Source organism: Setaria viridis, chromosome 6, assembly GCF_005286985.2.
Source record: "Setaria viridis chromosome 6, Setaria_viridis_v4.0, whole genome shotgun sequence".
Taxonomy (NCBI): Eukaryota; Viridiplantae; Streptophyta; class Magnoliopsida; order Poales; family Poaceae; genus Setaria; species Setaria viridis.
In genome coordinates this window covers 27739810-27765820 of record NC_048268.2, presented here as the reverse complement: position 1 = coordinate 27765820, position 26011 = coordinate 27739810, and the positions used below count along the sequence as shown (strand labels likewise).

General features: G+C 45.4%; 1 protein-coding gene and 1 pseudogene across 1 annotated transcript; one reads left to right on the top strand and one right to left on the bottom strand.

Moving 5' to 3' along the window:
• Window positions 1-12308: 12308 nt before the first annotated feature.
• LOC117861026 (uncharacterized) lies at window positions 12309-15949 on the bottom strand (annotated as a pseudogene).
• Window positions 15950-15976: 27 nt separating this feature from the next.
• Window positions 15977-18128, top strand: LOC117861025 (uncharacterized). Its single transcript, XM_034744483.2, has 2 exons — window positions 15977-16798; window positions 17648-18128. The coding sequence occupies exons 1-2, from the start codon at window positions 16163-16165 to the stop codon at window positions 17747-17749; spliced, it is 738 nt and encodes a 245-aa protein (XP_034600374.1). The 5' UTR covers window positions 15977-16162; the 3' UTR covers window positions 17750-18128.
• Window positions 18129-26011: the final 7883 nt, after the last annotated feature.

Sequence of the window (26011 nt, the reverse complement as noted above, 5' to 3'; positions counted from 1 at the left end):
GCCCGAACTCGACAAATTCGTCGTGGTATTCATTGACGACATCTTGGTGTACTCAAAGAATGAACAAGAACATGCAGAGCACCTACATGCTGTACTCCAACGCTTAAGAGACCACCAACTCTATGTCAAGTTCTCTAAGTGTGACTTTTGGCTGGACAGTGTTAAATTCTTGGGACACACCATATCCAGAGACGATATAGCAGTAGACCCAAGCAAGGTGCAAGAAGTAATGGACTAGAAGCCGCCCACTTCAGTTCATCAGATTCGAAGTTTTCTTGGTTTAGCCGGTTACTACCGTCGCTTAATCCCTGACTTCTCAAAAATAGCTAAGCCAATGACGGAACTGCTGAGGAAAGGGAGTAAGTTTGTGTGGAGTGACAAATGTGAAGAAGCTTTCCACACCTTGAGGCAATTATTGACTTCCGCGCCAGTTTTAGCTCAGCCCGACACCACTAGGGCATTTGATGTGTATTGCGATGCCTCTGGCACTGTACTTGGTTGTGTTCTTATGCAAGACAGCTGAGTCATTGCCTATGCCTCGCGAGCGTTACGGCCACATGAGTTGAACTACCCTACTCATGATCTTGAGTTAGCGGCAGTCGTTCATGCTCTGAAAATGTGGAGGCATTATCTCATGGGAACCCGATGCAACATCTATACAAATCACAAGAGTCTTAAGTATAAATTCACTCAAGCAGACCTCAATATGCGTCAGCGGAGATGGTTAGAATTAATCAAGGATTATGACCTAGAAGTGCATTATCACCTAGGAAAAGCCAACGTAGTTGCAGATGCACTCAGCCGCAAGATCCATTGTAACTGCTTATCGGCGGTTAATTATGCCGAGACCCTGTGTCACGAAATGGCTAAACTCAACTTGGAAATTGTTCCACATGGCACCTTAAGTCATATTTCTCTGGAGCCCACCCTGCTTGACCAAATAATTCTAGCACAGCTAGAGGACAAAGAGATAAACCTGATCAAAGCGAAACTTGCACAGGAGGATGAAGGATATAAACGTTTCCGACGGGATTGGAAAGGAGTGGTACTTTATGAAACTCGACTTGTAGTTCCAAATAATCCCGAGCTTAAGAAACAAATTCTGGACGAAGCACACCTGTCGAAGTTCTCGATTCACCCCGGCAGTACCAAGATGTATCACGACCTCCGACAAAATTTCTGGTGGAGTGGGATGAAACCCGACATTGCTCGATATGTTTCAGAGTGCGATACCTGTCAGCGAGTTAAGGCAAGCCACTTGAGGGTAGCTGGCCCCTTGCAGCCGCTGCCTATTCCCTCGTGGAAATGGGAAGACATAAGCATGGACTTTATAGTCGGACTACCCAATACCTCCCGCAAGCATCACTCCATATGGGTTATAGTAGACCGACTAACCAAAACGGCACATTTCCTTCCAGTACACACCACCCACACCATACAGAAATATGCAGAACTGTACCTTGATCGGATTGTTTCCTTGCATGGTGTACCTAAAACGATCATCTCTGATCGAGGTAGTCAGTTTGTAGCACGCTTTTGGGAGCAGTTGCAGTTTTCACTTGGCACTAAATTGATCCGCAGTTCCACATATCACCCTCAGACCGATGGGCAAACTGAAAGGGTTAATCAGATTTTGGAAGATATGTTGCGCGCCTGTGCTATTCATTATGACAAGAACTGGGATAAGTGTTTGCCATTAGTGGAATTCTCCTACAACAATAGTTACCAAGCTAGCCTGAAAATGGCACCTTTCGAGGCCTTGTATGGACGTAGATGCCGAACCCCACTGAGCTGGTCGCAACCCGGAGAGAGAACGGTGTATGGACCTGACCTGGTCATAGAGGCCGAAGAAAAAGTGAGAGTCATCCGCGAAAATCTCAAGGCCGCCCAATCTCGATAGAAGAGTTATTCCGATCAAAGAAGAAGACCCATCCAATTTAAGGTTGGAGATTTTGTATACCTACGGGTTTCACCGACCAAAGGTGTACAACGTTTTGGAGTAAAGGGAAAGTTAGCTCCGCGCTATATTGGTCCCTACGAGATCGTAGAGGCGTGTGGACCCGTAGCGTACCAAGTTAAACTTCCAGAGAAGATTGCAGCGATACACGATGTTTTCCATGTCTTGCAACTCAAGAAGTGCATCAGGATTCCAACTGAGATCATTACCCCGGAAGAATTGGAGATTGAACCCGATTTATCGTATAAGGAGTATCCAGTTAGATCCTTGACCGGAAGGAAAGACATACTCGTCGGCAAATGGTCAAGATGTACAAAATTCAGTGGAGTCACCATACAGAAGACGAAGCGACATGGGAGACGGAAGAATATCTCAACGCTAACTTCCGCGGTTTTCTTTTCGGTCAAGGAGGTACGTTGCACCAGCCACACTAGTTCTTTCTGCACTTGAATCTCGGGGCGAGATTCCTTTAAGGGGGGTAGGCTGTAACAACTCTACCTAAATTAAGTGCTTTTAACTCTAAACCAGTGATAAATCCTTAATTTAAGAAGTGAAATGACCTTTATAAACCTAAGAAGCTCCTTTTGGAGTTTGATTTAAAGCTTGAAATTCTATATACAAACTTAAGTTTCCACCCAAATAAGAGTTGTAAAACTTTTAAATTCCAACAACTTTTGTTAAAGGCACTTTGACCATTTCGGAGTGGAAGGAAGTCAAAAACAGCAACCAAAGCCGACTTTCCTAAAGGACCCTGAAAATCTCTTAAGTCCTGGAATTCGAGTTTTCCTCCATCTTTGCAAGCTTTCATCTCCCGTTTTCCTATCTAAACTCGAGTCAGAGCCTTAATAGAAGTTGTAGTACCTCGAGAGTGTTCCAACTTTGTTACACTAACCCAGATCCAAATCGGACCCGAACTTGTTCAAAATCCCGGTCAAAGTGAGGTAAACCAGTCAACTCACCCCTGGTGCCTTAAAAATCCCAAGTCTGGAATTCCAGATTTTTGGCTAACTTTGGCGTAAAATATCTTCGAATCCTCTCACAATCAAAACCGACACCTTAAACAAAGTTTGAAGAACGATCAGAGTTGAACAAGTTTGTTTAAGGGAGTTTCGGGAGTTGTGTTGAAAGATTCAGAGAAGGATCGCTCCAAAGCTGGTCGGGCTTGCTGCCCGAAAGGAGCCTCGACGCCCGCGCGCCAGAGCACGTTCGCTCGCGCGCCGCGCGCCGCGTGGCCGCCGGCCACCAGCAGCTCGCCGGCGCCCTATCACCAGCGCGACAGCGACAGGACGAGAGCCACGGCGCCCAACCCGCGCCCGTGACAGGACGGAGCGAGCGTAGGGCGAGCCAATCGCCGGCCGCGCGCAGGTCGCCTTCCACCTGCCACGGCTCTGCTCCGCCAACCCTGTTCCGCCCGTTCGCCGAGAAAGCTGAGACGCCCCCGACGTCCCGCGCCTCCGCCCGCTCTCCCAACCCCCACGGTAGCCCTTCCGCCTCGCCCCGCCCGATAGACCGGAAGCCCCAGACGCGCGCCGCCCAAGGCCAATCGCCGCCGAAGACCACCCGAAGTTCCGCCTCCTCTGCCAATGGCCGCCTCGCCCGAGCACTCGCCGCTCCCGGCCTTATCCCTTCCCCACCGGAGCCCCGCCTCGACCCTCCGCGCCACCCCAGCCCTATAAAAGGGAACCCCCTCACCGGCAACGCCACCCCTTTGCCACCGCCGCATCTGAGCCGCCGCTTTCTCCCCGCGCCGCTGCTGAGCTTCCGTGGAGCTCACCCCCTTGTGCCACCACCACACTCCGGCGACTTCGCCGCCACCCTCAAGCCGTTTCCCCCAACACACCAGCCACCCGCTCCTCCGCGCGGTACTCGAGGTTACTGGTGTCCGCAAGAAGCACCGCCGCCGCCGGACCACCGTCAAAGTCTCGCCGCTGCCCAAGCGTTAGCACGTACGACTTCCCACCCCAGCCTACTCCTGTTCGGCCCCAAGGCTTCACCGGTAGACCTGGAGGTAAGCTACTTAACCTCCCTGTCCTTTCCGTCTCGCCCGACCCCTTTTTCTTTCCGTCTCGCCCGACCCCTGTCCTTTTCGTTTCGCCCGACCCCTGTCCTTTTTCATTTCGCCCGACCCCTTTGTTTCGGTTCGCCCGACCCCTTTTCTTTTCGTCTCGCCCGACCTTTTCCCGTTCGCCTCGCCCGACCCTGCCAAGTTTCGCCGACCCTTTCTCCGCCTCACCCGAGGGCTCGGTTGTAACTTTTTCTTTGACCCGAGGGTATCGGTGAAATATTTTCGGGGATTCCTCTGTGTTGAGTCTGAGGACATCAGTACGGTTTTCCTTAAACCTGAGGGTCAGACCCTAAGTTTTCCCCAATCCGACCCTCTCATCCTGCTCTCCACCAACAGAAGTTGAACTCCCCCACCTTTCCTGTAGCTTTGCTACAAGTGTTCGTGTTAAAACATGAGTGTGTTGAAATAACCATCTAAAATGTTTAACCCCTGCATTGCATTTCCGTGTAGAGTTGAATCTCGCCGACGGAACGTACGAGCTTCACCTGGCGCCGGAAGAAGACCCCGCCGAGGAACTGCACCCCTTCGAAGGAGAGCCCGAACCGGAGCAAGACCCCGAGGACCCGCAAGCTTTTCTGGAAGGCAAGCCCCGGAGCATAAATTCCTATCTTGAGTTCATGCAATATTATTGATTACTTGATTGCGCATTTACGTTTCGAGGAGTTGTAATGGAACCTTAGATGCATAGCTTAGTACCTTGTTTTTGAATACTAGTTGCTAAGGCCGAGTAGTTGCATTGCTTAATAGATTTTGGTAAAAGTCGAGTGATCTCCTGTCACTCGCGAGTTATAGGAGTTGAATGTTTCAGATTTGTCGCAACTATAAGGACGACGGACGGGGTCAGGCTTGTGTTCGATACTTGGTGGATTGCCCCGTCTGTCTAAATGAAAATGAACTAAGGTCGAAACGTGTCGGCGTTCGTGATCAAGTGTTTGAAAGTACTAATCTCATACCTAGTATGGGATGGGGAAGCCTAGTACCTGACTGAACTGGGGCGTGGCATACCCTCCGGCTGTCCTTGGAACGTCGTTCCCATGGTGCATCATGTGGGTGCAAGTGCGGTCACGGTGCAGCAATAGGCCGGGACTGTGGAGCATTGCATGCCAAAGGAAGTTGGCCCTGACACGTGCCTAAGGGATCGATGGGGACGGCTGGCAAATGAAGCGACCCTTCGTGGTGCGCGGATGTCGTGAGATTAGGTTTGCCATGCATGGTTAATAAATTCGAATCGATTCGTCTGCCTCTCACAGATTGGGACTACTTGATCACTATTCTGCACTGAGTAAAGATGGAACATGATGATGATTTTAATTTTGATGCTTGTTCAGTGATTGCTTGGAAACCATGTTTGTTTAGTATGATTTGCTAATCTAGAATGGATAAAGAACATAGAACATGAGCTAAAATGTTGAAAGTAAGGACTGACTTTAGACGCTTTTGGCAAAGAAAACCCCAGAGCCAGAAAGCCTTGCATATCTAGGTCTCGGTCGTGTCTTTCCGACGGGTCAGTCTTGCTGAGTACTTGTTGCTCAGCCTTGTTGTGGCTAATCTTTTTCAGGTAATGTCAATAGCTTGGGTGTTGGTACCACTTGGCCGACCCAGCTTCCTCCAGGCTGGACCGTCGAGTGGGATCCTTCCTCGGATGGCGAAGGAAGGAATTTTTGATGTCACGATCGGCTCCGTCGTGATGTCATGTATCGGCGTTTAGTTTCCGCTGTTTTCCTTTGACTTCGAACCATGCAAAATTTCGGTCTAAATTTTGAAAACTCTGATGTAATAAATTGTTGAACTATGTTGTCATGATAGAATGTTGTAACCTCTGTGCTACTCACCTTCGCGTGAGCGTTGCTTCTCGATCCTGTTATGTGGTTTATCGGAGGAAATCCGACGGTCGACCAAGTTGACTTGCTTAAAGTACATAATCGCGTGTCAGGCGACTTCAATGCATTTTAGTCAGGTTAATTTGGGCGGTTCCGCCACATACATTAGAATACAAGATGAGGCATTGACCAAATTGACGCAGGCTACTACTTTGCCAGGTTTCGTGGATGATAATGCCAAGACCCTACAGGTGCATGATAGCTTGTCCATCACCTGTATTCCAGGCCCTAAACCTGTTGCTCTTTTACATTCGGATTGGAATAAACTACGATGGTGCAAACTCGAGAGATGCCCCAACTTAGAAGGCCCTGTTTTCACTGCTTCTTCTGTTGCCCTGTTTTCACTACTTAGAGGCTTGGGTTTCTCTGCTTCGTTCAAGTCTTGATGAGCTCTTCTATTCTATGTTTCCCTGTCCTGTGGAAACTGGTGTGCCGTCTGATTTCCAAGACAATATGGTGTGTCACCTGACGTGAGACGCCCTCCTGCTTCTTATTCTGCTTTTGCTTGATATGGTTTGACATGCATGGATGCTAGCTTGTGTGTGTGCTCTGAGCTCTGCATCCAGGTCGCCATGGGTGTTTCTGTTTGGTTTGGTGAGCTTAATAAATAAATGCACAAGCAGATCAGCTATCAGCTTCAGCAGCATGAGAACAGATCGATCCTCATGCAGTCTTGCTACTGGTGCTCTGCTTCGCTGTTATGTGCTGCTACCTGATTGTGTGTTTGTGTGTCTGTGAGTGATTTGTCAGTTATGGACTGACCAACAATTATTGTTACTTCACTGCTATGTACCAACACCATCATGATGCTTTCGTTTATGGTTTGTTTGTGGATTATATGTATCATTTACCACATGTAGTGTTATGATATTTGGGTGGCACAGTCATATATATGATTTACTCGTACTAGCGAAGATGTTGACATGCATGCTCGGCTATAGAGAAATCAACATGCAGACTTAGGCAAGTAACAAGGCAGGTTGCATCAGTGGACATGTACATTCATCATGAAATTGCTGTACATCACTTTGGGATTATGCAGTTTCACTGAGAACATCTATAAGATGAAAACTGCACAGGCTTGTACCAAGTTCAGATCAGATCTAACTAAAATATGGACTTGTCATGCAACTCAAATTCTCAAAACATGCCAGCTGAGGGGCTCCAACTGTACAGGGTAAAAGCACAATCTCCAAATAGATCGTCACACCTAGGCACGATCTTGCGCGGGCACACGATGGTGTCGAAAGCGCGCACATGCGAAAAATGACAAAGCGAGGATGCGAGATGTTTTTTTAATAATGGAAGATAAAATTCCGGCTTCAGACACCTTCCTTCGAGAATGCATCAGACCACAAACATTATAAAAATAGGTACATGTTCCAAGTAAATATGTAGTCAAGATATCGGAAGAACTGATGTATCAAAGAAAATGAAACTAAAGAAAAAGAAGAAACTCAAAAACTCCAATAGGCTACTCCAATGATCTCCTTTCGTGACCTGTTCCATAAAGTTACCTCCAAATGAACCATCTTCTCCACATCAGGTGAAAGCGGACTTGAAGCTTGAGCCAAATCCAACAACAGGGAAAAGAAACAACTCCATCTGCTGGTTGACACTCTCACCACCAAACTAAGACCGCAGCAAAACCATCCACACTTCCACTAACATAGGTAGTAGGGATAAGCAAGATACTCGTAGCTGTTTAAGAATTTGAGTTGGGCAACCACAGTACCCGCACGAAGTGCACCATCACTCAAAAAACCTCCAAAACAATGCCTCTACCGAGGAAATGACGATAGTTGCCACCGCTGTTGCCCACTAGAACAAAAGTATCCACCTGAAGATCTAGTGATGGGTGAGATCGGGACATATGGGTGGCGCCTTCAAGAAGGAAAATGACATCTAGAAAGACGTTGTCGTCGTAGCTTTCACCAGTGCACCCTAACCCACCGCAACATAGCCCCAAGGGTCAACAAGACGCATCCCATACCGCGCGCCATCACCAATCGCTGGAGGTAGAAGCACCTGAGACCAATTGTCGACGAAGTGTGTCCCATTCCACACTCGCCGCACGATGAGTTCCGAAACACCCGTCGCAAGCACGACGTTTGTGACCATAGTCACCGGCCATCCTCCCGAAGCACGGCTGCGCTAGATCTGCACCTGTGACCAAGGATGCGAGATGTTGTTACACCTCACCTGTAATCGTTAGAGAAGCCGAATTCAGACACGACGCCGTGCCGCCAAAATTCTGAACCATTTCCAGGCTCAGGCGAAGAATCCATGATTGAGCAGCTCATTTCTCAATTTGCGTTGTAATTGAAATAATTTGCCACGCTGCACTTGGTAAGGAAAATGCTTTGCTGATTTTGCAAAAAAAAGAGAGAAAAGAATAGAAAAACTAGCACATTGATGCCAGTACGCCACCAACCCATGTATGTCACCGTGCTCAACGTCTGTGATGCGCACTGGGCTCCTATACATATTCCGGAAGGTGGATAAGTGTTGCATCGCAAAGCCTGCTAACGGCCTGTTAACCCACCAAATCGGCTGGCCTACTAATTTTTTTGCTAGCGTTGAAACCGGTCGGAGGGCAGCACCTTCTTACGTGCACCTTGGTTTTCGTGCAAAATGAAGATTTGAAGGAAAAAATTCATAGTTTCCAAACCAAGTGTCCAAATCAAATTTGAATTGAACCATGATGTTTCTTACGACGAGATCTTCAAAACAAGACCACAATTAACCATATTTTGAATCAAATTACTTTTGAACATTTTTCGAATATAACAACATTTTATTGATGTTAACCAACATTTTTCTTTTTAACACATTTTATTTAAATTTTTAATGTACTAACATTTTTCTTTAACATTCACCAACATTTTTTAACATTCGTCAACATTTTCTTTAAAGCTGAGTTTAATTGTTACCAACATTTCGTGACGTTAATCAACATTTTTTTGTATGCACCAACATTTTTCTTCAATTTTTTTACAAATGGTGAAGTAGTTATTAAAAAATGTTGAAGTACTACATTAAATATGTTGAAACAATACATAAAAATATTGAAGTAGTTATTAAAAATTGTTGAAGTAGCACATTAAAAATGTTGAAACAGTACAAAAAATGTTGAAGTAGTTATTAAAAATGTTGAAGTAGTACATTAAAAATGTTGAACTGTTAAAATAAAAAATGTTGAATAGTTATTAAAAAATGTTGAAGTATTACATTACAAATGTTGAAACATTAAAATAAAAAATTTAAAGTAACATATTGAAGCTCGTTGGGTTGCATTTAATTCCAAAGAATATTATGGTTTAAACGGATTTCAAATCATATTAATGGTTTAAGAGAAAAAATCATTTGAAATTTGAAACTCGTTTAACATCCCATCCACCCCCACCTCTCCCATGGCAACACGTATCCTGTACTTGTTCCACCCATGCAGCGGTACGCGCCTGCTCCACATGCTGCTCCCCCGGTGCAAATCAATCTCACACGTTCATCAAGATTTGCACTGATCTCAAATAATGGAAGACGTGCTTCCTAAAGATGGATGATGGAAGAGATGTTGATTTAAGGATTTCCGATGCGCGCTAGTCCGTGTTATAGCTGGATTCGCGCGGTCCGTTCGTTGCCGCACGGGGCAGGAGGGCCTTGAAGGCCCACAGGCAAGGAACGAACCCCCGGGAGGACATTTTTACACGGGAACGTCGCTTCCATATTTAGACGAGGAGCTTAACGAATACTGTAGGCATTTATTATTACAATATGCATCAGACACTTGATCTGGCTTCTCATGTCCTGTTAAACAAAATAGTCGTGCATTTTTCTAGAACACAATATCACTGAATTCGCCCATGTACATGCACATGCATTTTCATTTTATAAATCTACGACGTATGCACATCTTAGTTCTTACCTTACAAGGTGATGAGCCCATGGCTCCTCAAGATGTTTCAACTCATGAGGCTAGTGATTATTTTCATTTGAAGCTTGGTTCATTTTCCTTGGATGAGAGACGAAGCTATATGCAAGAAGTGCTTCCTAGTACTGGTACTACTACATATCGACCAAGATAATATTTGCTGGAGTTGATCTTCCTAAAAGTACAGGGGAAAAGAAAAGGCCAAGTGGATATATAGTCAGATTGGTTCTATGGAGGTGAATATCAAAGAAGAGAGAAGTTTCATGGAACAAAATATTCATGGGCTCCAATTATATTGACGTCACGAGAGAATAAAAACACTAGCTAATTACGTGGGGTTGAACTAGTCTTAGCAACCTGGCCGGAATACTTTATTATTTCCTTTATGCACCAGCTTTGTTTGTTTCGCACAGGTTAGTTAGAGTCTGGTTCGACCTGTATATGTGGCTGGAACTGTAGCGTCTGTTTTAGCGTCGAGGCTGGCCTGCGAGCCATATTAGCCACTAGCCAGGGCTCCGCCCTTGTATCGTTCAGACTGTGTTTTATCGTGAGTTTGTGAAGGGTTTCTCCTCCCAAGCGAAGAGGTGGCGCTGCCTTCTTCCTTGCCGTGGCGACGGCTGCCGATCCAATTGAGGTTACAACCTGGGTGCGTGCCTCGATCTCGTTGAGGTCTCATCATCTGATCGTAGTTCCTCGTGGACGCGTGTGGAAGACCTGTCTAGGGTTTGGATTTGCAGTCTGTCCTGTAAGCCGATCCCTTTATCTATTTTGTTACTGAATTTTGCTGGTGATAGATCAGACGGAATTATTTTTGTTCTTGTGGAATCCTCTGCTGTCTTTGTTCCGTCTGAGATTGCTTCTGAAGTTGTTGCCGTGAGACTCAGCTATTACATGTCTATTGCTCTGTGAGTGGTTGGTGAGATAAATTAATGTCAATTTTATTGCCGTGAGTGCTTCACTACTGATTGTTTTCAATCGTGAGCTAGCTACTGGCTGAGCATGGATATGGTCTTGTGCCTGTGCTATTTTTGAAAATAAATACTCGGTGAAAGTATTTGCTGCTAGTACCGTGAAAGACTGGGACTTATTTTGAGCATCGTAAGCATGTCCTTATCACAAGGCTTGTTTGGTTTAGTGCCAATTGAATAGAGTAAAGAGAATTAAAGTAGATTAAATCGCTTCTAGTCTCGGGATTAGAGCAACTTCAGCAATAACCCTTAATCAAAGCTCCCAAAGATCAAATGTAGTTCTTTCTTTTTTTTAAAGGGTCATAAAAGTGTATCTAACTCCAGTAATAATCCCCGTTAATAGATGGCTCACTAGATACCCTCAGAAATGGAGGGTGGAAGGGGAAATTTTTGGATGCCTTCCCAAAATAAGGAGCGGAGTAGAGAGCTTGCTGGATGCGTTTTTTTGACTTAGATCGGTATAGGGAGCTATTTAGAGGGTCCACTGGCTGAACAAGTCCTAAACGTCAATGAGAGTTTGAAAAATCAGATCTTAATATTGATACATTGGTGATATGTCATTATCTACCACTTTAAAAATTAGCTAAAATACAAAATCTCAAGCTGAGTTAAAGAGAGCTAAACCCTAGTAGATAGATTTTCCACTACAGATTAATGAAATTAAACAGTTGAAGTAAACTTGAGAAAACCGAGAAGGAACCTTATACTAGTTCTAGTAAATTTATTTTCGAAAAAACGGATCTTATCTTTGCCAAAAAAAGAAAAATACTTTAATTTTAGGCGATGTATAAAATGGAGTTGACTTTACGTGTCAACTTGGAACTCTAGAACGTCACAAAAAAGGAAAAATTTCTGTGGCCTGCGTGCGCCCGTCACGGATCCGTGCGGGCGGGCCAGTGACCGGTGGCGCGACGCGGCCCACGTGCAGGGCCACGACCGCTTTTCCTAGTATAAACCGCGTATCTGTTTAGCTAAAAAAAAAACCCGTATCAGTCCACCACACGGTCACTCCGCACCATTTAATTAATTTAATATTTACTAATCTCTTGCGAGGGGTTTGTGTTAGGTAAGCGCTGACACACGGTAGCGTTCAGCAGCTGCGGCATGGCTAGTTCCAGTGGTTCGCTGATTCCTTATTCCTTCAGCGAATCCTTTTTTTCTTTTTTTTTTTTGCCCTTTTGCATTTCTTTGGTTGTGGCTTCACGTGATCCTGTATTTTTATCATAATACCGCTGCGGAACAGCTTTCCCGTTGCTCATTTTCCTTCTCGAATCTCACTCGGGCTGTGCGATTGGGTCACGTGCAGTCCTCGTCACCCTGATCCCCGCTGCTAGCCAACCCTGCCAGTGGGGTCACTTGTGATGGGGCCCGCGTCCAAAAACAAACTGTTTCTGGTTCAACTTTTGTTTTTTTCACTAACTGTGTTGTGATTCAATAAGCATGGATATTCGGGCCAGCCTTTCACCTTAACCAGCAGCCTCTCCAAAAATTTCATTGGGAGTATATATTGGCTAAAATCAAGACATTTCTCTCTAGCAGAAATAGAAAGTGACAGGATATTCATGACCAACCTGGCCTTCGCCCCATCTCTCACATTGGTTAATTAAACCAATAGTAATACCAGCTGACTTATCTGTCAAGGTGTTAGTCCTATCCTCAGCATTAACCTTTGAAATTTCTGGAAGAGGATGAACGTACAATGAAGTATCACCGCACTTATTTTGAACTTGCCATATGCTCCATCTTCTTTTGAATAGTCTCTTTCTGCATGGTAGTGAGTTTCAACAACACGCTGAAGTCTACTAAGTCTGTATGATTTGATGACTTCCAATTGCTCTAGTCTTTTTTCAGCCTTAACAGAGTAGAAATTGTGCAACGGTATATCCTGCACTTGCCAGCATTGAATTTCTTTCTTCCACTTACCTAATATCCCATAGAGCAGCACACCACGGTACCTTGCATATGGATATCTTGCTAGGAAGCTCTGAACAGAACTCATAAGCATAACTGTTTTCCCAGAACCTGGGGCATGAGCAAGAATGCAACCTCCAAGCTTGTCTCCGATAAAATCCTTAACCAAAAGTTGAATCTTCCAACTGATGCAGTCTCATTTGCCTAGGATGAATAGCAATATCTGCAACTATGGAATCTTCAGACAGTTTAACACTACCAGTCTATCTCATCAGCATCCTTTGAGCGTCCATAGCAATTTGTTCTTCTCCTTGAAGCCTGAAATGAAGAAAGCATTAAGATCACTTGATTTCTCCAATACTATTCTCTTCTGTGCAGCTTTACAAATTTGAATATCACGATTATCATATAAAATTGCCTTTAGTTTATGAAATTGCTACCCTCTCAAGGAAATGACAATATGGCATTTGTTTATATTTGACAACATTTTCCATGTGCATACAAGGTGAGGATAATGAAATTATCGAGGCAGAGTATAGAAATAGCACATATCAAATGGAATAGGCGAATAGGCAGGTAAGCTAACAGCAGAAGTGTTCAAAAGTTAAAACTGTAAGGAGCATGTAGCGGGACTGATGTCAACGAGTACGGAACTAGCGTATATCAGGTGAAATGAGCAGATAAGCTTACAGCACAGGTGTTCAAAACTTGAAACTGTAAGGTACGTGAAGCAGAAATAATGTAAAGAATTAACTACCAGGCCTTTTGCTAAAAAAGAACACCCCAACTCGGAGCCTGTTCTTAGAATTACCCCATAGTGAAAACAACATGCATGCATAAAAAAACTTTACTGGTAAATGAACTAAAGCTACAAAAGCCTCCTATATCTTAAACAAAATATATAAACCTTTTTCCACTCATAATCAATTATCGATTCAGCCCTTCTCACAATCATAACACAGGCATGGCATAGATAGCCCAAAAAACTGGTTACCAACAATTGAACTGAACAAGTATGCACACTTAGTCATGATACATAGGAAGCTTCAAAAAGCCAAAGAAATGTATTTTTGAATACTTCAGCTAGTGAACCAGTGCATTAGTTAACACTTAGCTCCCATATAATCAGATACTGTATAGTTGTTGTTGCTGCGGCTATGAAACAAGTCATCATTGTAACCTAAGTGTATAGTTGTTGCTGCTGCGGCTATGAAACGCAGTACCAAAATTATTAAAGTTATTGCAATCTTGACTCTATTATTGGAGCATTCCATCCCTCATAGGCACAGCTTTTCTCAATCTCTATCAAATTCTATTAGGATCTTTTGCTTCCTTGCAGTGTTCATATGGTTGACTTGACCTGACATAGTGAAATGGCATACATTTCTTGCAATCAACCAGGCAAAATATACTACCATGAAGACACTTCGAAGAAAGCAGTGTTCAATATTCAAAATAGATAATACGACATGTATTCACAAGCAGAACTAGCAGTCATCTGGGAAAAAATAAAGATTTTCAAGTGGTGCTGCGCTAACCAAATTCTATGGTTGAAGCTCTTACCTTTGTGCTTTCAAACAAAATCTTTCCAATATTCCTCAAGACCATCACTTTCTTTTTTTGGTTTCTCCTCTTCCTCTATAGGCAAGTCAGATTCTGATGAAAGTTACATACCGCAAGATTTTGCATCTTGGGCCTTTTCTGCAACACTAACTCAATCAAGCTGAATAGATGATTGCCAGCTGGTTTTCAAAGAAAATCGATTCACTAAAGCTGCACTTTGACCATATGGAAGAATCTTCTCCTTAGCATAGATGGTTTCAAATGCTTGGCTCATCCCATTGGATTCCTACATTTCGTGATATTGCAAGCCAATTCAGATGTTGTCAGTTCTTTTATCATAGGGGACAACTTATTGTAACCTGAATTGTTTCCATCCTCATCATCTGAATCAGAACTATTATGCCAGTCTTTTCCTTTTGTTCTGTTGGCTCCACAGAATGATTGTTCAATTTGCCGCCTGCCATTTTGCCGGCTATCACAGAATTTTCAGAGGGACGTTCAAGACTAGAAAGGAAGTTGATCGATTGGACCTTGTGCTGATGAATGTTATCCCATTCCTTGGTAGCACTGTCAAATCCCAAACTGGGGACCCTATTTGCAACAGGAAGTGCATGACCACTGGAATAGGTTGCAACTCTAGGCGTAAATACACTGGTATTGCTCTCAGCAGATTTCTTGTGCCTGCTGTAATATATGCCAACAAAAGCAGAGGGGTGGTTACATATCACAGGAGAGAAAGGCCAAGTAAATTTATCGACAATGTAAGTAGTGATTTTGCTGATCATGTATATTTCCATGACAAACATCAACAATACATTTCCCAAAGAGAAGCACAGGCATTATAACAAGTTGCAAATACATCCTAGAGCACTGGTTAGCAGAAAAAAAAGAGAGGAAGATATCCTCAAAGCAGAATAGAAAAAAGTAAAAACAGCAGCGAGGGACTTGTCAAGCACAAAAGGAAGGTGACTGGACAAATAGTTCTCTCCGAAAGGGCATGCCCTTCAGGAGAGTATCTGCTTAATCAGCACGTGAAAAAATATTTCCAGAAAAATACATAGTACTAAAAATATATCCATCACAGTAGAAGAGAGGGGACCCCAGCAGGGTAAATCTAAGCATTTGCGATTGCCGGCCTCACGTGGGCACAAACATGCAGAATTCCCCCAAATTGGTAGGAATTTCTCCCCAATCGAGCCCCAACAGAACCCTAAATCCCCACTCCACTGAATCCCGAGCCCCTAAATCCCCAACGAGGCAACGAAGCCCTCGCCGAACAGCGCAAAACGCAGCTCAAACACCCCCAAGCCAACGAAGATCTCGCGTTCACCCCACGCCCAAACGAAAAAAATAAACCCAAAAAAAAAACATTCCCCCAGCAAGTAAGAAGGAATAGTAGCCGCACGGGAGTCCGTACCAGCCACACGATCAGAAGCGAGCCGCACGGAAGGGGGAGGAGAGGCTCACCGGTGGCCGGGGTCCGCGCGGGTCGCCACGGGGGGCGGCCATGGCGGCGTGGCGGCCATGGGGGTTTGTTTCCTGGGGGTGCCCGAGTCCGGAAGGGCTGTGTGTACGCGGGCGGCCACACGCCCACACCCACACTGGTGTCTGGTCCGATTCCCCCGGTCACCGTATTCGTTTCGTTCTCGCCCCGACCTCCTCTTCCCTCCGCCCCACCCTTTATAAAGCCACCGCCTCCGGCCCACGGCGTCCCTTCCTTTTCTGATCCCGTCTCTGTCGCCTTGACCAAGAAACCACCAGCCTCATCTCTCTCATCTGGAGACGCATCTCCAAGGAAGAGAGAGAGAGAGAGAGAGAGAGAGAGAGAGAGAGCGGCGAGGCGGCGGACCGAGCGCTTGGCGGCCAGTTTTGGTGGTGGGGGTTCCCATGGCGGCGGCGGTGGTGGTGGCGGAAGGGGAGCTGGATCAGGTGATGGTCCGCGCCGCGCAGATTCTCGTCAGCCTCCGGTCCAAGAAGCTGCGGGCGTGGCCCAAGTGGGTCCCGATGCCGGCGGCCGAGGCCGAGGCCGAGGCCGAGTCGTCGCCCGGCACGGCACCGGCGGAGGTGCCGAAGGGATGGGCGGGACGGCGGCCGCGGAGTCGCGGGAGGCGGGGCTCGTGCGTTCCCTGGATGAAGGCGTTGCGGGAGCTGGACCTTGCGGGATCCGGCGGGGAGGAAAGGGACGCGGCGGCCGGATCCGGCTCGCCGTCGACGAGCTCCGCCGACCACGCGGCGCCGACGCAGCCGCGCCCGAGCCACGCGGACGGGAAGGCAGCGGAGAAGGCGCTCGCTGCCGCCACGGCGGTGGCGAAGGAGCCCATGACGGCGTCGAGCCCGAACACTCCGCTGGACTACGGCGCCGGCGGATCCCGCGCGTCGTCGAGCACGGACGACGCGGCGCGGCCGCGGGCGAAGCGGAAGGGCCCCGGCGCCCGCGGATCTGGCGGCGAGGACGACGAAGGGTGCAGCTCGCCGGCGAAGCGGCCGCGGGCGGTGGCCGACGAGGTGAAGCCAATTCCCACGGTAAGAGCATCTCAAGCGGCAATTCTAATCCTAATTCCTACTCTCCGTTGGTAATTTTGGCTGCAATTCGAACAAGGGATCCCTTCAAATAAACCACGCTCCAGCAGCGAGACCGGCACAGCAAATTTGGCTGGTTGCTGCCCGCACGCCATCCGCTCACCCTCCTGTTGCCGCCGCGCGCCGTTGCGGACATCCGACGCGTCGTTGCCCAGCTGCACCCCGCCCTCCCACGCATCGGCGCGGCAGCGGCTGGAGGTGCGCGCCGGCCACCCTCCACCTAGGGTCCCGTCGCCGGATGGCATCCCTGGTCGGGCGGCCATGACCTGGCCGGCACTGTCTTGACGCTTGCTCTTTCTACTTTCCTGCTGCTGTGCGTTTATCTGCTTGGTCATTGCCACTTCGTGCTGCTGATGTGATTGCTTGCTCGATGGTGATTTAGCTCTGTTTGTTGCCCTGTGCTGCTACTGCTTGGACTTTAGGTGTTTGATGGAATGCCAGCTCTAGCTGAGTGGCTGTTTTTGCAATCGAGCTATGATGTGCTAGCATCATGGTCTAATTAAATGCTGTTATAGGATCAATAGCTCTAGACTCCCAAGTGAAGCAGCTCTCTTCGTTTGCTTGCTGTTAGACATCTTTTTCAGATTTTCAAAGAAAAAAGACATCTTTTTCAGCATATAGGAATGCCGAACTCATTGTTGCTGCTACATATGCTCCATGCCATGGATTTTCCCGTTACAATCTAGCGATGTTTCCTTCTCCACATCTGTTATTTCTGAATTCCAATCAATTGAGTATATGTTACCTGTTCTTAACTGAAATCCACTTTGCTTGGTTTCGTGCATGAAACAGAGTATGCAGGGTGAAACAAGCGCATCCAGCGCCAAGGGCTTTGCATTCGACCTCAACTTTCCACCGCCATTGGATGACGGTGCCTGTCCAGACGCCTGCTGATCAGGGCCGGAAGAATTTTTGCTGATGAAGAGTTTGCGCTCGTGGAAATAAACCCAACCCTACTCTTGTTGTACATAAAGAAGGGCTGGCCAGTCTGGAGAGCTGCTAAGGGGAGCGGCCTTCATAGATTATTACGAGGCGCGAGGCTGCTGATGAGGATGATCAGGATTCAGGAGGTGTTGGTTTCATTGGATCCTTCAGGTTAATCTTAGTCAGCTTTGTTCGTTGCCCGGTGCCGGCGTTTGGCGAGCAGTAGGCTCGCCCATTGCCCTGTTTAGTTCTTCTCTTCTTTTTTTTTTGTGAATCTGAATTCAATTCACTCCGTGTGGATTCCACTGATACGGTGAAGGAACAACAAAATACATACCTTATTAGTTCATTTCTTACAATGTTTCTCATCTCGCTGTTGATGATTTCACATGTTGTTCCGTTGTCCTGGCTGCTTCTCCTGTTATTACACAGCAGGATTCGCACTTTTCATTGTTTCAGAGCCAACAGGGTCCTCTCTTGAACTTTAAATCTTGTCTTGGTGCAAATAGGATTCTTGTGGCAAAGTGTGCTCTTTGAATTTGTGTTGGTGCAAATAGGATTCTTGTCATCTTGTGGTAAAATGTGCAGGACTCTGGTAGCAATATGGCATCAGCTAAGCAATGGGCTGGAAAGCTCACTAGCCCTAGTAGGCTGTGCTGTGTGAAACGTTGTTTGTTGCTGTGGACTCATTGCAGCAGCAAGTTGGATGGATCTTATTTATTATTAATAGATAGATTAGTTGCTTCAGATCTATGGAACAAGCTGAGTGGCATGCTGCCTTTTTGGGTTTTCTTTTTTTGGAACGAAAGTGGCATGCTGCCTTTCGTCGTTGGTAGCATGAAATGGCACTAACGTCAATGCTTGCGACGGTTTGTCGTATGCAAGCTAGCACGTGAGGTCTTCTGGGTCCAGGGTTCAGAGGCTGACCCTAGTCGTGCTTCAGAGATGGTGTAGTCGGCCGTCAGCCAACCACAGAGATGGTGTACTGACAGAAAATAGAGTGACCGCACTCGCACCATTTCTTTCCCTGCCTTTGCTTTCTTTTTCTTTTTTTTGAAACGTTAAGGGGCAGGACGTACTGCCATATCATACTGCCTTTGCTTTACCCTGCTCTACTTTTCCTGCATGGCATGGAAAAAAGACAGATCTGCCGTCTGCGTACCACTACTATCTCACAGAGCTCTTTCATGTGCTGTACAAAAATTAAAACGAAAATAAAAAAAAAGGGCTCTTTCATATGTGTTCTAAAAATAGAGATCTCATGCATTCATATGCATAGAGAGGAGAGCTTCATAATTCGTAATCCAAGATACAAACATGTCACGCGCGCGCAAAAGAAAAAACAACCTACAAGGGCACTGCGTAACTCCAACGCCCAAAAATAAAACAGCCGCATAACGTCCACAACGCTCAAAGAACAAAGCAAACTAAGGGGGTGTTTGTTTCTTTAGTCCCTCCTAAAATTTCTGTCACATCGAATGTTTAGATACTAATTAGGAGTATTAAATATAGACTAATTACAAAACTAATTGCACAGATGGAGACTAGTTCACGAGACGAATCTATTAAGCCTAATTAGTTCATGATTTGACAATATGATGCTACAGTAAACATGTGCTAATGATGGATTAATTAGGCTTAATAGATTCGTCTCGTGAATTAGCCTCCATCTGTGTAATTAGTTTTATAATTAGCTTATATTTAATCCTCCTAATTAGCCTCCGAATATTCGATGTGATATAAATTTTACATAAATTTTAGGAGGTCCTAAAGATCCAAACACCCCCTAAGCGCACACAGGATCAGCTGTTAATCCTCTGAAACTTGACCTAAGAGTCAAAAGGATCAGCTGGTTGCTGTCCCAAGTTGGCACATACTACAGAGGAGCCATTCCAAAAACATAATTCGAAAACGACTTGATAGCGGAAAGTCCTAGCCTAGAGCAAACTCAGGTCTGTCACCACAATGGAGCGCCACTGTAACACCCTGCAGGGAGAACAATGCCCGTTACATCAAACGTGGCGATCAGAAAATGGAAGAGAACAGGGAGCATTGTTTTTTCATGATGTAACTTAAAGCATGAGTCTAGAGGAAAATCTGCTTACTTCAGATCAAAGATCAGCACGGAAGATGAGCATTGCAACATGGTGTCCGGTGGCCACTGGCCACAGCTTGTTGTTACCTACCTGCAACTACAAATTCTACATGAGACTAATAGCATGCAAAGCAATTTTGAGACATTGAGGGAAGGGGTTCACATTCAATACAGCGCCTTGATATCCTGGCGCATTGCTTTGAGTATCATCTCATTCATCCCCAGAGTCATCAACGAATACCAACTTGACCAAGCTCGATGTCTTCTGTAGTACACTAACACTAGTGCTCACTCCATTTGGACCGAACAGCACTTTTGCCTTGGCATGCCCTTGAGTTTCAGCCTAGCCCATTAAAAAAAAAAGACCAGCCGGCAGCCGCCCAGCCCAGCTGAGCCGATATGGCCAGGCCCCAAAGCAAGTAGTTTCCTCTCCTGCAGAAATAGCGAGTGACAGGATATTCGTGAAAAGCCTGGTCTTCGCCCCATCCCTCACATTGATGGAATCAATCGTACTATCAATTGACTTGTCTATCATCAACTCATCATTTAACAACAATAAAAAACAATAACTGATCTGTGAGTTATATTACAATATTTGTCTATTATTTGGTATTAGCTCGCCCTGTCAGCAAGAATAGGTTTTCGATATTCTCAAGAAAAAAGACAGCATGGCATCTGTTCATATTTCAGTACTTCGCAACTTGTTCCATGTGCATACAAGGTGAGTATAATGTGTCGAGGCAGAGTATGGAACTAGTGCATAAGTGGAATAGGCAGGTATAAATCCATGACAGACCCGGAAGGCCCCCGCGTCGCTCTCGACCGAGGGCGACACGGGCGGCGACCAAGCCGCGCTGCCACCCACCCCTTCTCCCTTGCTCTCCTCGCCTCGCCATCGCCTGAGCAGGCCACTTCCGCGCGGCCGCGAGGACGGCGGCGGCGGAGCCTTCGCAGTTTGGCTCCCGTCGTGGGGCGCGTCCCCTCCATGCTCGCCGTCCCTTCGCGGCCGGTGTTGGGGGCAGCGAGGTGGGCCGCATCCGAGCCGGGGGGAGGACGGATCCGGGCACAGTGAACCTCTTGCGGCGGTGGAGGTGAGCGGCGACCTGGCGCCGAGGCGAGACCGCCCGGCCGGTGGCGGATCTGCTTCGGGCGCGAGGCTGCCCGACGCCGGCCCTACGCGCGGCATCGAGGCCATCTGTCCTAGTTTATCGTTAACATTTGTACAGAAAATCATATGTGTAACTAACAGTAGATTTTTGCAACCACCACATTGATGATACGGCATTAACTGAGAAATGCAATGAAGTCCGGAGATAAGATTGCTCAGAGATAGATTTAATTTATGATAGAGATCAATCCAACTCCTTCCATCCTCTTTGTTGCTCTTGAAGTTGTTAAGCATATGCATATCAAGGCCATATATATAGTCCCCAAATTTGTAACAGAAGCATCGTACAAATTGTTCATACAACATTTGGTTGATTGAAATTTCAACCTCATCAAAATCTCATATTTTCATGTTCTTCCTTCAATTGTTCCTGAAGTTGGATATAGCAAATCAGCGGGAACATATATGCTCTGTCAACAGAAAATGGGGACTATGAGCCAACAAAGTCCAACAACCACAAAATAAATAAATTTGTGTGCCTTTTCATTACTAAGTTTGGTTGTGGATAGTTAATTGGAAAAGAAAAAACGAACTCACTCTCAAATGCACTCATGCTAGTTAGTCTTAAAGATATAAATCGTCATAACACCCAAAGTAAAGAGTGCAGGAATACCCAATTGAATTTTAGTGACATGCGGCTTCTGGGAAAATAGAAGGCGTGAATCGTGATCAGTCAGGACAAAAGGCACGCAGTGCAAGGATTCTTCACTGCATCATGCGTACCTGGGGAAAGGAGGGGGCCAAGGCGCCACGGCTCGGTGGTGCAGTCGATCAGGCAGTCCGCTACCGTTTCTGTATCTGCACGGGACCGGCTGATTGACGAAGCCGCCGCCAGGGACGAGGAAAAAGAACAGATGTCTGCGAGATGCGCTACATAATAATAATTGGATCCACTACATCAACCTTCGACACTAAGATTTCTCTGTGCAACATTTCCAGGAATATGTCCTCCTATGGAGAATCATACAGCTTGTGGAACTTCAACCAGGGGAGGCAGATGACATCAATTGGAAGTTAAGCGCGGTCGGGACTTACTCAGCTAAATCCGCATACAATGCGCAGATCATTGGCTCTACATACACGAACTTCGACACTCTGATCTGGAAAGTATGGGCTCCTAGAAGCTGTAAGATCTTTTCGTGGCTCGCGATCCAAAACAGGCTATGGATGGCGGATAGACTAAAAAACAGGGGTGGCCCAATCAACTTAATTGCCCGTTACACCGCAACACTCAAGAGTCGACAGTTCACCTTTTTACTCAATGCCGAGTGACGCGTAGACTGTGGGATATGGTGGCGAATTGGATATCCTGTGTGGCAATTAAACCGATACTTTGGGAGCATGAGGATAATTTACGTCACTGGTGGTCGACAAGGGCAATGACGTCATGTTGCTTTAGGAAAGGCACGCGCTCCATGATCATGCTTGTTTCATGTACTATTTGGAGGGAGAGAAATTCGAGAATTTTTGAGCGCAAGGAATCTACAACCAAAATGATATTCCACAAAGTTAAAGACGAGGCTGCAATGTGGACTACGACCGGAGCAAAACACCTTTCCGTTTTAATCGCCTGCCGTTAATTCTTTCCGTGTTTAGGGCCTTATACGTTTGTATATATATTCTTTTCTTGAACTTTCGCACCGCTTGATGCTTTGTATTTGTCTAGTCTGGACCATCTTCTTTTTCTTTTTAATATAATCGGCAGCTCTCCTGCTTGATTCGTTTCGAAAAAAAATCCTTCAAAACCATGCATTTTCCTCACTTCGTTGCAAGTTAATATTAGATGCATCTAAAATATATGTTTATGTCATATAATAGCAACTGGAGGTACAGAACATGTAGCGTTGGTGTTCAACTCTATGGTGAGACTGAGACCACACAGAAAGGTACTTAGTTCAATCATTTTCTATTGCGAGTTCTTTAATTTATACTAACTCCGATTCTAAATATACGATGTTTAAGACAATAAGCTAGATGGATGAAGGGAGTAACAATTTTCTATTGTGAGTTGAGTTGCTATTCGCTTTGTTTCCTGCACAAATGCTTGTGTTATGAACTTCCGATTACTTAGAACTTGTGAGTTAAGTCGTTAAAATGAATTGGCTCCCAGCCACACAATGCCACGACGCGGTGCTGCATGTCGCACCGACAACATGGCATTTGCTGATTAGGAACCAAACACACACTGAAAAGGTCTCAGTTTTGTCGGTTCAACTTTTTTCTACTTGATATATTATCTTGATCAATACAATATGAATATATGCAGTTGCATAGTTTATAGTTTGAAATGTGAAAATAAAATTGTGTAGTTGGCATATAGCTGGCTCGGTCAGGGTGTTGGGACCCAAAATACGTGCAAACTTTCTTAATTCCGGACTGCGCGACTGTACTAAGGAAGTTGAAACACATGAAAAATATATACTTAGCATTTGTCCAACTGATGAAGAAACTCAACTCCTAGAGTTTGACTTCTCTCACCGACGAACGAAGCTGAAAAGGCACCAAAAGTGCATGCAAAAAGTCGATGTCATCCTACCAATAAACTGAATTTCATTTGTGGCTAATCAAAGTAGAACAAGATTATATAAGAACATGAACTATATGTATCACGAAAATTATTTGGATCATTTAGCTCACGGGTCAACTCAACACACAAGAGTACACATCAGAGAAAATTTGTTTGGTATGCGGCCGTGTTCAGAATTATATTTGACTTCACCAATATTTAAATGAACACGCACGATCAAATATTCCTTACCATGTTAAAAATTACAGAAGCAACATGTCTAGATTCCATGCAACATGCTTAGCAAAAGTTTCATGGATCTCTGTGCATTGCCAGAACTGTAAAGTACTTCATCTTAACCGGCTGCCAATCTGGATCAAACTAGTTGAATCAATCTGGTGCCATGATACTTATCTACAGGGAACAAAGTTTTTCTGTTGCACCAACATTGGAGCCCACCATTCCATCAACTGACTTGTGCAGTTATTTTTGATAAGGTGCAAAAATGCTAGGAAAAGAAATATGGAAAACTTCATTTTTGCTTTTGCATCTGATTGAAACATATTCTAGTTAAAACTGTTAATTATTTACTGTTACAACTATTGTGTTGTGAAAATAAAAATATTTAGGCCATATTGTATAGAGGAAAAATTAGCATATCTGTGGCATAAATTTTAGTAATTACTAACTCCTAATGTGTTTACAATATTCATATTATCTCAACTAATTCGGATCTGAGGAACGGACAAGGAGGACAAGAATGGAAAAACTCTGCCATTTCCAGGTATATTGATTTGATTGAATTTCTTCCAAAAAAAGTAGTTTGTACCCAAAACAAATTCTAAAATATCGTAATTTAAAAAAAACAGCTAGTTCGTAAATCAACTTGTGTTTCAATAGTCCGTCTTCTCTAAACATACATAATCAAGTCACTTGACTGAAGAAAATTTTCGTTTGCATGTGATGATTAAAGCTGCATCTTTGCAAATTAATTACACGTTATTGGGAAAGAATAAAGCTGTCATCATTTTACATCAAAACAGTAAACTATTACTTTTGTGGTATACATAAATACTTTTTTTCTAATTAAGCTGAGTTATTCTGACTAAAAAAACTCAATATAATTTGTCTGGCAAGAATTAATTTGGCTCAAGAAAAATTATATCTACCCTGAAAATTTGAAGTTGTGATCTATCAAATATGCAATAATCTTCCAGTGACTAATATTATTTAAGCACGTAATCGCGAAATTTTTTACTTGCACAGATCTCTGACAAATAATCCAGCTAAGATTCCATGTTGGAAAGCAAACTCATCTATGATACTAATATGCATTGCACTTTGGTCAATGATAATGTATACATATATGCGATGGTTATGCTCCTGCACTCCGCCCGTAGCTAGTCTAAGCATGTACCTCTAAGCTGCAACATGCGCTGACCGTTTGCATACTTAGCTTGCATAAGACAACGAAGATGCAGCAATTATTCGGTCAAAAAAAAAAAGATGCAGCAACCAACTACCGGTTCTTGTCAATTGCAGCTTCGGTACCCTCTGCTTGCATCTAGGGAACAGTACGCCATTTCGGATCAATCCGTGTTGTCTGTTGGATTCAATGCATATTCCTAGCAGAACAAGTACTTTAGTAGAGCATTGTTAAAATTCAAGGTGATTTGTTGAAATAGAAACTCAGAAGTCAGAACCATAAGTATTGTTTTCTTGTGTGAAGTAGAACCAATATTTTATAATGATCTAACACGAGATATGCGAAAAGGGAAAATAATGTTTGATGCCACATATGATTGCAATGGTCACACTGGGGAAAGAGGCTTTCGTCCAGCACCTTAGTACCAGTTGAATTTTGACCCGGTACTAATGTGAGCATTAGTACCGGGTCTCCTCGTGAGCCCCTTTAGTACCGGTTGGGGGGCTCCAGCAGTGTGATTCCCCCTTTACCCTTTAGTACTGGGTGGAGCCTCCCCTTATACTAATGTGCCTGAGGACCTTTACTACAGGGTGGAGGCTCCATCCGATACTAAAGGGTGATTTTTAGTACCGGTTGGAGCCCCCAACTGGTATTAAAGGGCCTTACCTCCTCCGCTAGTGGCTTGATCGGCCCATCCCAACCCCCTCCGCCTTATCTCTTCCCCTCCTCTATCTCTCTGCCTTATATCTTCCCTTCCGCCTGCGCACTCGGTCCCTTCTCTCTCTCTAGCCCCTCCGCCTCTCCTCCTCCCCCCTCCTCTCTCTCTAGCCCCTCTGTTGTGCACCACCCACTCCCCTCCCCTCCCCCCTCCTCTGCTCGCCCCCTCTGCCTCCCCTCCCCTTCCCCCTCCGCTCGCCCCTCACCAGCAGTGAGTAGCAGCGGTGGAGAGAGGTGAGGCGGCGGCGTAGATCTACGGGCGACGGCGGGCTGCGGCGCAGATCTGCGGGCGATGGCGGGCGGCGGAGGGCTGCGGGAGG